This window comes from Perca flavescens, chromosome 21 (assembly GCF_004354835.1).
Source record: "Perca flavescens isolate YP-PL-M2 chromosome 21, PFLA_1.0, whole genome shotgun sequence".
Lineage (NCBI taxonomy): Eukaryota > Metazoa > Chordata > Actinopteri > Perciformes > Percidae > Perca > Perca flavescens.
Window position 1 is genome coordinate 29,691,906 of NC_041351.1, and position 15,025 is coordinate 29,706,930.

The 15,025-nt window shown below is 40.4% G+C and overlaps 1 protein-coding gene across 1 annotated transcript in view; it reads left to right on the plus strand.

Annotated features, from left to right (window-relative positions):
• The window catches only part of LOC114547635 (signal transducer and activator of transcription 5B), a 43,868-nt gene that overhangs the window by 15,259 nt on the left and 13,584 nt on the right, over positions 1–15,025 (plus strand). The window contains exons 7-17 of the mRNA XM_028566905.1: positions 755–906; positions 1,225–1,380; positions 5,961–6,140; positions 6,657–6,744; positions 8,202–8,324; positions 9,149–9,241; positions 12,009–12,215; positions 12,780–12,874; positions 13,575–13,717; positions 14,658–14,813; positions 14,925–14,976. Coding sequence (XP_028422706.1) covers positions 755–906; positions 1,225–1,380; positions 5,961–6,140; positions 6,657–6,744; positions 8,202–8,324; positions 9,149–9,241; positions 12,009–12,215; positions 12,780–12,874; positions 13,575–13,717; positions 14,658–14,813; positions 14,925–14,976 — 1,445 coding nt within the window. The remainder of the gene's footprint in view (positions 1–754; positions 907–1,224; positions 1,381–5,960; positions 6,141–6,656; positions 6,745–8,201; positions 8,325–9,148; positions 9,242–12,008; positions 12,216–12,779; positions 12,875–13,574; positions 13,718–14,657; positions 14,814–14,924; positions 14,977–15,025) is intronic.

The window sequence follows — 15,025 nt, forward strand, 5'->3', positions numbered from 1 at the left end:
TGGTATGGAGTGCTGTGGTCTGCCAGCCGTGACGGAGCTCCAAGTACCTCATAGCAGGCTGGGGTCTGTGAAGGAAGGCAGGCCGGGCGACGAGGCAGCAACATAGGCAGCACTGGCCGCTGAACTCCGACACACAGACTTACCAAATTTGCAATTAGCCATCCATTTTCGTAAAACGGCCCATATTTGAGCTTTATATAGTTGATTTCTCACTTAAAAAAGTCTCAGAAGTGAATTTAATAACGAAATAGCCCAACAAACAATGTATAACTTTGCAGTGTCTGAAATATGAGACCTGCTGTCGAGTCTCCCATGTGTTTCTATGTAGTTTACTCAAACCAATCAGCGCGCAGTTCATTCTAAATATTCATGAGCATACCATATTTGGAAGAAAAGCTCTTGTTCCAAATAGAGCCATATTCACAGGGTAGTTAAGGTCCTAATAAAATAGCATTCGGGCAATTTTCAGCCCAACCAATGTTACATACCCTATTAGGAGACCTTAAGGAACATTGTAAAATACCCTATATAATCATTCTATCACCCCTTTAATGAATCAGTTTCCACATGCAGCTCAACAGTAAACACAGTAGCATGTAAATGTGGATTTTACAGTAATTGAGTTACTACAGTGTATGTAAACATGATGTCCAATATCTTGCCAAGCTAATTTCTTTTTGTTTCTTTTTTCTATGTTAATATACTGTCACATATGCAAATGTTTCTCAGCATGCAGCTGGTGGTGTGTTTGCAGGACCTGTCGGAGCAACACCAGAAGACCCTGGCCCTGCTGAGGAAGCAGCAGAATCTGATCCTGGATGAGGAACTCATCCAATGGAAGAGAAGGCAGCAGCTGGCTGGCAACGGGGGTCCTCATGAAGGGGGGCTGGATGTCCTCCAGTCTTGGTATATACTGGACTAATACAATTATTGTAATTGGCATATTATATTGTAGGGTGGAGATTTTATTAAATGGTTTTCACCTACTAAGCAAATGCATAATGTTTTGTCATGTAGAGGAAAGTTTGAATTTTTTTTCTTTCACTTAAGGACTTTGATAAAACATTATAATTCACATACTGCACATCTATAAAAAGCATAAATATATAAACAGGAGTGTATGCACTAACATAGAGGAACTTTGCCTCTTCTTTTTTTTTTTCTCTTCCCTTTTATTTCCACAATAATGTGGTGGTATCTCCACCTCCTGTCCCTGTCCGCCAGGTGTGAGAAGCTGGCTGACCTGATCTGGCAGAACCGGCAGCAGATCCGACGCTGTGAACATCTAACCCAGCAGCTTCCTCTGCCGGGTCCAATGGAAGAGCTGCTGAGCAAACTCAACGCTGACATCACTGATATCATCTCCGCCCTAGTTACCAGGTGAGAACTGGACTTCACTCCTTTAGTGTGGATGTTGTCAACAGTGCCTGTGGGCTGGCAGATAAGTTTGCTGGTTCCCTCTCCCACAAAAGAAAGGGTTCTGAATAGGAGACTCCATCCAATTGATTCAGAATCTGTCCTGATTGTGGAACAGTGACTAGGTCTTGGTGGTTGTGGAGTTTGTCCATCCAGCCTACATGTACTTTGTGGAATTGGATAGCAGGGTTTCCGCGGGGTCTTAAAAAAATCAAAACAGCAGAGCTCAGAAGACAGCAGCCAAGTGTTATTTAAATAAACTTCTGGTGTACTTACAAACTTTCCAATCCATCGTTTTATGAGTACATAACCTATTTGTACTAGTGTAGAAGTTTAGTATCATTTCGGGCATTATTAGTGGGGTAATGTACAAGAGACACTCTTGGATCCATTAGCCCCTGCGCTAAGCTATTCAGCTGATAACGCTAACTCATCCGTTTGACCCAGGTGAAAAAAGCTTCTGGGGGGGTGTTTGGCTCGAGGTCATGGTGCAAAGGACCTTAGGGTGAAATTACTCCAAACCATCACTTTAATGTGCAACTCCACTGTATACCCTACTACTGACAGTGTAGGCTACGTCTACATCAGAGGAAGAGATTGTACTACTATATTTACCTGACAGAGAACGCTGCAGATTCAGAATGTAATCACATAATATCACAATGACAATGTGGAGTAATCAGACATTAGCCTCATGGACTCATGGCAGTGCCCTACCCACCCGGCACATTCTGAGAGCTAATCAGCACATATCTGCGTTCATCAAGTGTGTGTGTGTGTGTGTGTGTGTGTGTGTGTGTGTGTGTGTGTGTGTGTGTGTGTGTGTGTGTGTGTGTGTGTGTGTGTGTGTGTGTGTGTGTGTGTGTGTGTGTGTGTGTGTGTGTGTGTGTGTGTGTGTGTGTGTGTGTGTGTGTGTGTGTGTGTGTGTGTGTGTGTGTGTGTGTGTGTGTGTGTGTGTGTGGTGTGTCGTATGATCGTTGACAAATTTAACATTTCAGCAGAGGTTTACATTTCCATACAGGTTTAGTGGCTTGACAGTTTCATGAGGGTGTTTTGGCGACGGTAATGTTATTAGTGTTATTAGTTAGCAGTAGACGTAATTAACCTGACCCAGGGTGAGTGATGAAAACTGATGTGTCTGCCCGGTTCAACTCTGAGATTTTCTCGCTGTGAAGGAATAATCGTTACAGCAGGAAATGAGTCTGAGCAAGACACCTGTCAAGTTTGAAAACTGTTTGAGAGATATGCGCATCACACACACACACACACACACACACACACACACACAGAAAGATGTTCTTGCAATTTATAGATAGAAGATTCGTACACATTAATTTCCCGTTATAAATTAAAATAAGCCAATTCTATAAACAAATCATTGCCTACCTTCAAATAAATATATATTTTTTAAAAGGGACCAGGGAATAGTAAAGCTAGGACATGCTTGTAGTATACACTGTAACTTCAACTTAATTAGCTAGCCTCTTATAACCAAATAGCTGCTGTAATCTTAGAGACAGTAACTCAAACATGGGTCCATGTTACCCAGTCATTGTGAGCACTCCAATAATAATCATATACAGTATTACGTGAGTACACAAGTGAGCACAATAATACTGTTGTGAGCGTTAGCATGCGGCTAGCGGACTTTTGTGCTAATGTAACTGAACATCTTAGAACATGTAAACGTCAACATAAACTTAGTAGGCATACTGTATGTTTTTTCTGCAAACCCAAACAAAGTCACTGATTGGCTGATCCCCACCACCCCTAACATGAATGACCAAATCCTTAATCACACAAATGGCGAGGCTTTTGTCTCCCTCGCAAATAAATACACGCCGTCTTTATCAACAGCATTGCGCACACCGCAGCAGCTTTGTTGGATTGACAGCAAAGCTTCAGTCAACCAATTGGTCACGTTAGAGCAGGTCCTTTTAGACCAATTCAGGGCTCCGTGAATCGATGTAGTCGTATCTGTGATAATACAAACGGACATCGATTCGAATCGGTGAATCTTTACACCCCTTACTAAACTATATCCATACACTGAGCTAATGTACATACATCAATATCACTTTTAGCCTTTGGATTAGGGATACTTCCGTTCTGATATCAATTTTGTTTTCTTCACCCACACCTACTTGAATCCATCTGACAAAAACCAACAACAACACACGGACGACACAGCATAGCTTACCAGCAGGTAGCATGTAGCTAAAGACGCATGGTAATGTTAGCTTACCGGTAGCCTGCAGCTGCACTTTTCCAGACACCACGGCCACTGCCGTAGTCGGAGATGATGGAGAAACAACAGAATTGGAAAATCCTCTTGCTTCCCTGAAGTCACCAGCGTGGCAACATTTTGCCTTCCCTGGGAGTTACAGAATGTAAACAAACAAAGAGCGGTTACACTTGTGAACCAGAGGGGTATTGCACAAAACCAAGATAAGGGATTAAGCCGGGATATTCAGGTTATCCTGGATGAATTTAGCTTTGACTTGGTTGCACAAAAGCAGGTTGAATTAAACCCAGCCAAGTAACCATGGCGATTTATTCTTTGCAGCTAGCCTGGTCCAGAGCAGGCTAACAGGCAGGCTAAGATTAATCCTGGAGTCTGATGTGTTAAATCAGCTGCCGCTCTGATCCGAAATAAACGTGTTTAACAGTTATTCCGTTGTCTTCTGAATGTGTTCTGCTTCATTTTATTAACATGCATTACTTGTCACTATTGCTGTCACGAGTTTGATTTAAATCCTACTATTGCAGTTGTTGAGATGGTAATGGTTAAAAAGTGGCACGATACGGAGGAAATGGGCTTTTCCTCCGCTGCTGTCCCCGTGAAATGTGCCCCCGCCCGTGCAGCGGGGGGAGGCAGGGGGATCCTCCCCCACCGTGCAGCAGACTCTAAAAGCGGACTTTTAGCATCAATAACGATCAAATGTCCTTTTTTTACCAAATGGGAGTGAGAATGTGTTGGAACGCCACAAAGCTTCTTAATCATTTTATTTTGGTGCTGTCACTTGTCATCTTGGAGCTTGGGAGTGAGAAAAAAAAAACATGAATAATAACAGGCTACATTGTTTTACAGGTATGCTTACAGTGTGTATTGAAGTCACTTTTTTTTCTAGTTTTTGTCCAGTCATGCTTGTTCTGTATGAACATTAATTGTAGAAAGCTATTTAGAATTAGACATAGCTTATGGAGATTTGTGCATATGGTTGTAAAACATATTCTCGCATTATGAATACGCTTTGAAATTAAGCCTAGTCCTTATAAATTTCCCAGGAACAAGATATATATTTTTTTTATTTATAAAGTGCTTTACAGGCTACTCAAAGACACTTTACACTAAAACCAGCACATTTAGCGCATAAAAACATATACAGCAATAAAACCAACACATAAAACATGCATATTAAAGCAATTAAAACGTGGAGTGACTAAGTCGTTTTTTTTTTTTAATCCATACGTATTCAGTCAGTGCGCTATTGTCTGTCGGGCTTTTTTCCGTTTGATAACAGCCGTATTTCCCTTTTTGCATATTATATGTTTCACCTCCTCGTAAATTTCCATTAGAAGCTGCTGCTGCACACGTCTTCTCCATTTCTGCATCAGTAAATCTGTGATCGATACAGTGGTCTATTTAAGAAAGCCGTGAATGTGCACTTATCCCAGCTATGTACACCTGGCTGGACATAGCTTCACCTACTTATCGTGGCTCGGCAAACGTGCAACCGATTAAGCCGAGATGAGTGGATCACACTAAGTCAAGCTGCGCTTTTTCAGTTATCCTGGATTTCTTTATTCTACTTTTGTGCAATAGGCCCCAGGTAATGCGCCAGGTGTACCTTGTAAGGAAAAACTCCGGAGCAGCACAACTCATTTCACATATGTGAAGAAAGTTCGGGAAACTTTGATGAATTACACAGAAGCATTAAATGAACACTCAATTGAGGAAAGTTTAGGATTACACAGTACAGTGTAGGTGTCATCCCAACTTCTGAAGTTCCTGTCCTCCTGAAGGTGTATTCAAACTCCTGCTGGAGGTGTTAAGTTTAGCTGAACCTTTAAGGCAAACAAAGTTATTGTAGGGGCTGTCAACATAGATGCCAAGTTCAGCCTACCTCTCTTTTTGGGAAGTATGCAAAAGTGTGGCAGGCCACTGACGTCCAAAAGGAGACAGTCTGAAACAAAACATCCCCTCATCATGCTGCCGTATTGATTCCCTGAATCTGTATGTTGTTACTGTATACAAGTTACTGTATGTTGGCCACTGGCCTGAATGAGACTTGGGTACCACTGTCTCAATTTACATAGCATGAGTTCATAATCTGGAAATTCCACCACAGCTTTACACATAAAAGAATCAATTCCACAGAGTGAGGCATACAGCTTATCAATTAACACTGTCATTGGATACCCAAAGCCCAGATATTGGTATCTGGACTGATGAAGTCGGATCAGTGCATCCCTACTTTGGATAACTCGAATCAACAAAATGTTGACCAACCCATCATGTCATTGTCCCCTCTTCTCTTCAGTACCTTCATAATTGAAAAGCAGCCGCCCCAGGTTTTAAAGACCCAGACCAAGTTTGCAGCCACAGTGCGCCTTCTGGTGGGCGGGAAGCTCAACGTCCACATGAATCCACCCCAGGTCAAGGCTGTCATTGTAAGCGAGCAGCAGGCCAAAGCTCTGCTGAAGAATAAGAGCACACACAGGTGAGGGGCACATGCTAGCATGCATACTTGTAATAATGATGAATGCACATTATGAACTCTTGGCTGATACAAAGCTAAAATAATGGTTAAAAGCAGGTTGATTAAAGCAGGAACATGTTGGATGTTAATTAATTAATTAATAAAATTTCAGTTACCAAACAAATAGAAATTGTTTCATGGTGGTTAAGTCATTATGTGAGATTAACAGTTGACAGCTACAGTCACTATGTAATGTAATATAATGGACTGTATTTATATAGCGCTTTTCTAGTCTTAACGTCTACTCAAAGTGCTTTAACATAGTACAGGAACCATTCACCATTCACACACATTCATACACTCCGATGGCACAGCATCGGGAGCATTTTGGGGTTCAGTGTCTTACCCAAGGACACTTCGGCATGGGGCTGCAGGGTCAGGTATGGAACCACCAACCTTCCGATTGGTAGGCCACCGCTCTACCACCTACACAAGAATGTGTTAATCCTTTTTAACTGCTTTCTTCTGCCTTGGTAGTGAAAGCAGTGGAGAAATCCTGAACAACAACTGTGTAATGGAGTATCACCAGGCCACTGGCACCCTCAGTGCACATTTCAGAAACATGGTAAGCTCTACTGTTTAAGTGTAAGATTGATGCATTACTGTTTAACTGTTTTGTACGTATATAGTAATGTACAATTTCTCATAAACGGGAGTTTCAAAAACCTACTGCGGTCTTCTTCACAATAAAACATCTCTGGTTATACGTGATACAACACAATGTTAGTTCAGTGTGAATGCTAATACGGCACCGGTGCCTTAACGACCGTTATCTACCGGACCAAATAGCAAAGCGGATTTAAGTGGCACTTAAATGCCTGCACTTCTCTCTGATGAGAGAGCCAACTGAAACATCGCTGCATGTGACACTAGTTAACACTACACTTGGCAGCAGGTACCGTTAGCTAGCAGCTGGATTAAACACGGTTAAAATGCTGACAGATAAACGGTGTAAAGCGTGTCTGTATTTCACTGTAGAGGATTCCAACAACAGTCTGTAGCTGCCGTCGTCTAAAAAAACAACACAGACACAGCCTCGCCTCTCCAGCCTCGTGCTGCATTCAAAGTTATTGTAAAATACCCTTTTCCCATCCAGTGGTTGTTTTTGTCGTTTAACAGGAATTTACTGGTGAAATAAGTTATTATTATAAGTTATTATTACATTTTTAATAAACCATTTAATTTTGACCCTCTGGCCTTAGAATAAAGAAGCCGTTATTTTCATTTAAAATAAATATATTGGTTCAGGCACCGTTTAGGTATTTTCTTCTAAAGAGGTGTCACTTTTTTCAGCCTTTCTGAGTTTGCAGGTATAATTGTTTTACATGCAACAATATTTTTACATTATTTGGTTAGAAACCCCATGTAGTTGTGTGAGGTAAAATGTGAGCTATTGGTCCAATAACCACACTAAAATTAGTCTTTGAGTGAGTCAGGGATAAATTCTGGGTCCTTTATCTTTCTTTGTTGTTTTTTTTTACCTCATTTTATTTTTATACAGACTACACCTAGTTATACCTTACAATAAAGCCTACGGTTTTTGGCGGACTGCTTACACTACAGGTCATCCATCAGTTGATGCTAAAAACTGGATGGCAAATTATTTTCTTCAGTCAAAATGGCATAGACACTCAACATATTTCTGAACAGGTATTGCCAAATCTAAGATTTCTATCTTGTGGAAGAAATGTTCTATCCCAACTTCGATTTTTAAGGTAGTTTAATCTTATCAAATGAATAATATTACAAAGATTAGGCTCAGTTTGATTACTCCAATTTTATTTTCCGCTGCCTCAATCAAACATCCTTTGGCAGGCTTTAGCCTAGGGATATTGAATTCACTCATGTTTTTCATAGATCGAGTAGTTATGTAAAATATACTCCAAATATGTTCCATATTGAGTTATCGCACAGAGATGAAATCTACCGTATTGGCCTGAATATTTGGCAACCCTGATTATAAGATGTAAAGGTAAAACATGAGGGAATATGCCTCTAATCTCCTCCTATGTCTTCACACAGTCACTGAAGCGGATCAAGCGTTCGGACCGTCGAGGTGCAGAGTCAGTGACGGAGGAAAAGTTCACAGTTCTGTTTGAATCACAGTTCAGCGTCGGGGGCAACGAGCTGGTCTTCCATGTCAAAGTAAGAGATGGAACATTTTTTATATTTGTAAATAGCACCTAAAAAGCACTGGTTCTCAAATGGTCAAAGCTTAAAGGCCCTGGTAGCTCACCTGGTTGAGCGTGCGCCCCATGTACCAAGGCTTAGTCCTTACCATCGTGGCCCTTTTTTATTTATTTTAAAGATATTTTTTTGTGGTTGAAATGTTAGGCTTTTATTTGATAGGACAGCTTAGATGTGAAAGGGGAGAGAGAGGTGGAATGACATGCAGCAAAGAGCCGCTGGTCAGAATTTAACCTGCAGCCACTGTGGCGACGACTACATAGGGCGCACGCTCTACCAGGTGTGCTACCCTGGTGCCCCAACCCGTGGCCCTTTGCCGCAAGTCATCCCCTCTCTCTACCCCCTTTTCTGTCAACAGCTGTCCTATCAATGAAAGGCAAAAAAGCCACACAAACAACAGCCAACCCCCTTATTATTTTCTATGTACCTCCCCCATATCAGCAGCTAGGTGCTCCGTGGCAGCTCAACTTCCTCTTCTCACCTTTTTAGAACTGCTTTTAATGTTTGATCAATGTTATGTTATATATTTTTTGTGTGTTGTGTTTTACTCTAAGTGTCATTGAGTAGTATGAAAAGCACTATAGATAAAAAGTATTATTATTATTGTTACTCCTCTGCCATCTGCTACTGAATTCATCTCCACTGTCTTGGGTCTCCTTTTGATTGAATGCCAACTAGAGTTTTAGTGGCTTTGTCCAATACTGATATTAAAGCATGTATTAGGATTGATTAGCTTGAATAAATCCAGAAGACTTTAACCTTGTCGTGTCTGTAACCTGCAGACCTTATCACTGCCTGTGGTAGTGATCGTCCACGGCAGTCAGGACAACAATGCCACAGCCACTGTCCTGTGGGACAACGCCTTTGCGGAGCCGGTGAGTTGGCTGCTCATGGACGGCCTGTTTTCCAAAATGGCCTTTTAATACTTTACCATGTCAGGTGACTGTACCAAGTAGTAGTTTCTCCATAACATCATACAAAGTGTCAGCCTCTCAGGTTTTAGTTAGCATAATATACATTTGAAGGGCATTTTAGGTTATTTTATATTTTCAACAAATCCCACATACACCAACATTGAATGTATCTACTAAAAAGTATAGAGTGGGTGTGTGTCAAAGCCTGATATTATTCCTCTGTTCCATTGTTCTCCAAAAACTTCTAAAAACCCATAAATTAGCTACACTGTACTTGGTGACATGTTCCTTCATTACCATGAACACACACACTGTAGTTTATTTTGACTCAATCCCACACAAACCGTCCTGCTGCCCCAAATAGTCACTAGAACATATGTTGATTAATCTGAAATTAACTGAAAATAGTCTCTGCAAAGGTTTGGAAACAACAAAAAAAGGACTAAAATGATTATTTGATTATCAAAATAGTTGATTAATTTTCTGTCGACTGATTAACAGTAGAGCTGACATAGCCCACACCATTTAACATAGTGGTTAAGAAATTTGAATTATTCCCTCTTTGTGTAAAATATGTTTCCCTCCTGACTTCCCTTAATACTGTACCTGTTCTGCAAATGCCTATATTGTCATAATAATGGATACAGATGGGTTTTGGTGTTATTTTTCACACAAAAAAAAACTTTTGTTACCAGGAGAAAAGCCGATTAATGTTGATACTTTCCTCCGCCTCATTTTAGCAGCATAATTGATGCATTTGCATGATGGTGCATTGAGACAATTAATTCAAGATTCAAAGTCCTTTTATTAATCCTTCAATGGCACGGACACAAAACACTGAAACAAACAATAATTAAATGTAAGTAAAAAGAATAAATAGTAAAATAGAAAAGTTTATTTATAGTATTGCACAGTAACATATACAGTATATTCTTTTATTATTGCACAGTTTATCAGTACTAAATACAGTTACAAAAAGTTAAAAAGAAAGTATAAACAGAAGAAAAAGCTTACAGGTGAGCAAGAGCTACTGCAACAAGCTGCCCCCCTCAGCGGCGCCCAATGGGACACATAAACTAATTTTCATGCCAATATTAATTCACATGAACTTATAATCACCTATAAATCTGTTAAAAACCAGGTCCTTGGCGACCCAGATAGGCAGGTTTCTATCGGCTGTGCATTGTGCATTAAAATACAAATGTTTAAAACTTTAGTCAGTATGGACATGCGTGTAGCATTGTTAGATTGTTAGATTCTCCACGATCGTTCAGTGCATTTTACGGAAGTCGTTTGCACTAAAGCATGATTTATTCAAATTACCGGAATAATAATCAAAAGAGAGACGTCCGAAAACGATGAACATGGGTCCATTCAGTTTTTCATAAAAAGTAAACTAAGTTGTAAATATCGTTGTGTTGAGTCCATCGCTGACTGTGACTTTGTTCATCAAACAGTAAAATAACTTGTTCCATGTAAAAGAATACTTTGTCTTCTTTCTGTAAAGTGTTGTTGGGTATGCTTGTTTTAGGTTACGCCTACAAAATGAAAGTATTCCCACCTTTTTCTATTTGGCTCTGCCGACCGAACACCGTGGAGCACTCTGCTGCCCCCTGTTGCGTGGGCGGTGTATTGCATTTCACCATCGTCCGGGACGCTTGCGTATACTTGCGTTCACTGTTTAGACTATGAGAGGGAGCGCGTCGCTCGCGTTGCTTGTTCGCGTTGCTCGCGTTGCTCGCGTTGACTCTGTAACGGCCCTAAATGCCGCTGAAACAACCGAGCTGTGACGGAGGTCTGTAGCGGCTTAAACAACTTGGAATCGCCGCTCTGTATCACGGAGCTCCGCTTCGACGTTTGTTTTTATCGCTACGAAGGAGCTTGCTACAACAGGTATGCTACATTCAAGAGACCATCATGGGATGTTAACGTACGTTACTCAGCAACCGGTGAAAATAGGGGCAAGGTTGCGCAATAACGTTAAAATGATTTGAACTTTTAGCAAGGAACGAGAAGTGAATTACCTGTATGTGTGAAAACAGCTTTATCTCACGCATCCGTTTTGTTGTTGTTGAATATATAACCCCACCCCCAAAAAAATAAAAATAAAAACTGGTAGGGAAAACACTCAAACCAATTTATATTTCCACAAAATTGGCATGAATAATCATAATGGTATACATGCCCCGTGTGTGTGTGTGTGTGTGTGTGTATGAGTCAAAACAAAATAAAACTTGTTTTGAACAATTTATTTGTCATCTGCAGATTGATTTTAAGTAGAGGGAGAAAAAAATCGATTTAAATCGGATTGTTTTTGAAAAAACCGTGGATTTTATTTTTAGGCCATATTGCCCAGCCCTACCATGAATGCCATAGAACTTTCTTTTATTCTCCAGTTTGACAGTCAGTTATAACGGGAAAAGAACATAAATAAACTACTTTAACGTAGATTTTCTTTAGGACTTTATTACGTGGTATCTGATGGGTGCATAAACTCCAGTACTTCCCAATACCGATACCAGCGTTTTAGGCGGTATCGGAACATCTCTAATTAATTTCAACACCCCTAACATCACACTTACTTGGAACATATTGCATTACTCTTAATGAGCTGCTCAGTGTTATTTTCCCATATTTTGTCAAAACAACAATGTTAATATGAAAAGAAACTGAGAGAGTGAGGATCTGAATCCCCCATCACGTTTTCCACTCTTCCTTGTCTCCTTAGGGCAGGGTGCCGTTCATCGTGCCAGACAAGGTGCAGTGGCCCCAGCTGTGTGAGGCCCTCGATATGAAGTACAAGGCAGAGATGCACAGTGGGCGTGGCCTCTCAGAAGATAACATGGTCTTCCTGGCACAGAAAGCTTTCACAAGCAGCAGTAACAACCCTGAGGACTTTCGCAACATGACTATGTCCTGGGCCCAGTTCAACCGGGTGAGGCCACCTCGTTTTTCCACAGCTCAACAGCTGAATGTAAAATTCTGACACATTTGCACTGAAAAATGTGCTCTTACAGAGCATGTCCTTGCCTCATTCCAAATGCTCTGATACACACACGTGTAACCTTCTCACCATAACATAATATGAAAAAACACTTGCCGTGCAGTAATTAAAGTGTTACACCCCTTTAAACTCCAATACTTGGGAAAACAGTGAAAGAGACATCTCATTGTATAATATAAATACAAAAGTATATATATTATTAATTGTAAATAATTGTCTGAACAGAGTAGTTGAATGATAAATCTTATTATAGATGCACAAATCATTCCAATAAGTCAAATGCACATTGACACAAACCAAATAAAAGTTATGCATCTTATCAATAACCCACATATTTAAGATGAGAGAAAAATACACAATAAGTGGAAATACACAATGAGTGGTGTGAATCAGGTTGTTACACCCATAAACACAGAAAAAGCATTAGAGTAACCAGAGTAACCGTGGCGTCTTGTGTGCATGTTAACCTACTGATGGAGTATGTTTAATTTGTAGGAGAGCTTACCTGGACGCAACTTTACCTTCTGGCAGTGGTTTGATGGAGTCGTAGAGCTCATGAAGAAACATCTCAAGCCTCACTGGAATGATGGGTAATGACTTAAGCTGACTTTTTTTTTTTTTTTTTTTTTTGCATGGAACTGTTTTATGTTGATAGCTAAGGCCCTGTTTACACGAGAACCCTCACAGGTGAAAACGTAAAAATATTTTATGAGCTATGTCTTTCATTTAGACGGCGACAGCATTTTGGGGGCTTAAAAACGCAAAAAAAAGTGAAACCACCCTCCAGAGTGGAAATCTTAAAAACGCTCCACCGTTGCGTTCCGGTCTAAAGGGTAAAAACGCAGAAGTCTGCAGCCTCTATTGTTGTGGTGGCTGACGACCCACCCCATATTTCATTACATAAATCAAAATATAGAATGATTACTCGCCCATGGCCACTACATCTCGTGTGGATGCAGTAGTACTGCATCTAACTATAAACTGTAAACACACTTTGATGTGTGAAATTGGAGCAGTTCCCCTTTAATTCAAATGAATCCAATAAACGCTGAAATAAAAACAAATTTTACTATAAAGCAATAGTTGGAACTATTCTTAAATGTTACTGCCTCTTTCAACAGAAGACTATATATTTGATTTTTCTCTGGTTAGAAAAGGGAGGCTTATTACTAAAGCTTTATTTGAATTTATTAAACAGGAAGTCTCATGTTTTTATCAACTTCAAGGAATGGTTTCTTAACACAAAAAAAGTTCAACTTTATGTTTTTGTGTGAATATGTGTGTTTCTAGCGCCATCCTGGGCTTTGTAAACAAGCAGCAGGCACAGGACATGCTGCTGTCCAAACCCAACGGCACCTTCCTGCTGCGATTCAGTGACTCTGAGATTGGAGGCATCACCATCGCCTGGGTGGCTGAGAACCCGAACAAAGCAGGTACCAAACTGCTGTGCTTTTAAAGTGCTTATATTATGCTCATTTTCTGGTTCATAATCGTATTTAGAGGTTGTACCAGAATAGATTTATTTGGTTTAATTTTCAGAAAACAGCATATTTTTGTTGTACTGCACATTGCTGCAGCTCCTCTTTTCACCCTGTGTGTTGAGCTCTCTGTTTTAGCTACAGAGTGAGACATCGCACTTCTGTTCCATCTTTGTTGGGAGTCGCACATGCTCAGTAGCTAGGTAAGGAATACTAGCCAGTCAGAAGCAGAGTATGAGGGTGTGCCCTGACAGTACCTAGGTAAAGACTACTAGCCAGTCAGAAGCAGAGTATTAGGGCGTGCCCTGACAGTACCTAGGTAAGGACTACTAGCCAGTCAGAAGCAGAGTATGAGGGCGTGCCATGCTAGCATCTAGGCGAGCATTATAGCGTGTGTTCCAAAGTGACCACGTTTGTCTCTGAAGTAAAGGCTGGACTACAACAGAGCTGTTTGGAGCAGTTTGTGAACAGTGTTTTCTGCTGGAGATGGTAAGTCCCTTTGGGGTGGACTTTGGGCTTTTTCACTTTGTAAACTTATAACGTGCACAAAAAAGATATATAACACAATAAAGGAAAGGGGAAAAGCATAATATGAGCACTTTAAGGCTCTCTTATATTGAGTGTGAATCTTAGGTTAATTCCTTCTAAATAATTATTCCTTCTTCAGTTTCGTCTAACTGAATGAAACGCTTAGAAAATGTTTTGTTGTTCTGAAATGCAGCATTCATTTTGTTAGCTCCAAGTTCAATTTTATGCTTTAAATATCGGCCCTGAATTCCACTCGTGTGACAAAGGTTGTATATACTGTAAGTCATCTTAATCTCTGCTACAGTATTATGTTATGCCTTGGTAAATACAGTGACTGTAATGTTTTGTTGTTTCTGTCTTCGGCTAGGTGAGAGGCTGGTCTGGAATCTGTTGCCTTATACAACCAAGGACTTCTCCATTCGTTCCCTGGCTGACCGCATCAGTGACCTGAACCACCTTCTATTTCTCTACCCTGACCGGCCCAAAAACGAGGTTTTCGCCAAGTACTACACCCCTCCACTCTGTATGTATCTGAAACATTTGTTTGTATTCAGATCAAAACTAAATTAAAGTTGAAATGATTCCGCAATGTGTGTTTTTTTTTTTTTTTTAATGCAGTGTGTCTCTCTTGCAGCAAAAGCAGTGGATGGATATGTCAAACCACAGATCAAACAAGTTGTGCCAGAGTAAGTCATTTCTCTATGTTCTAAAACTGCCACAGGAAACCTAAATCCT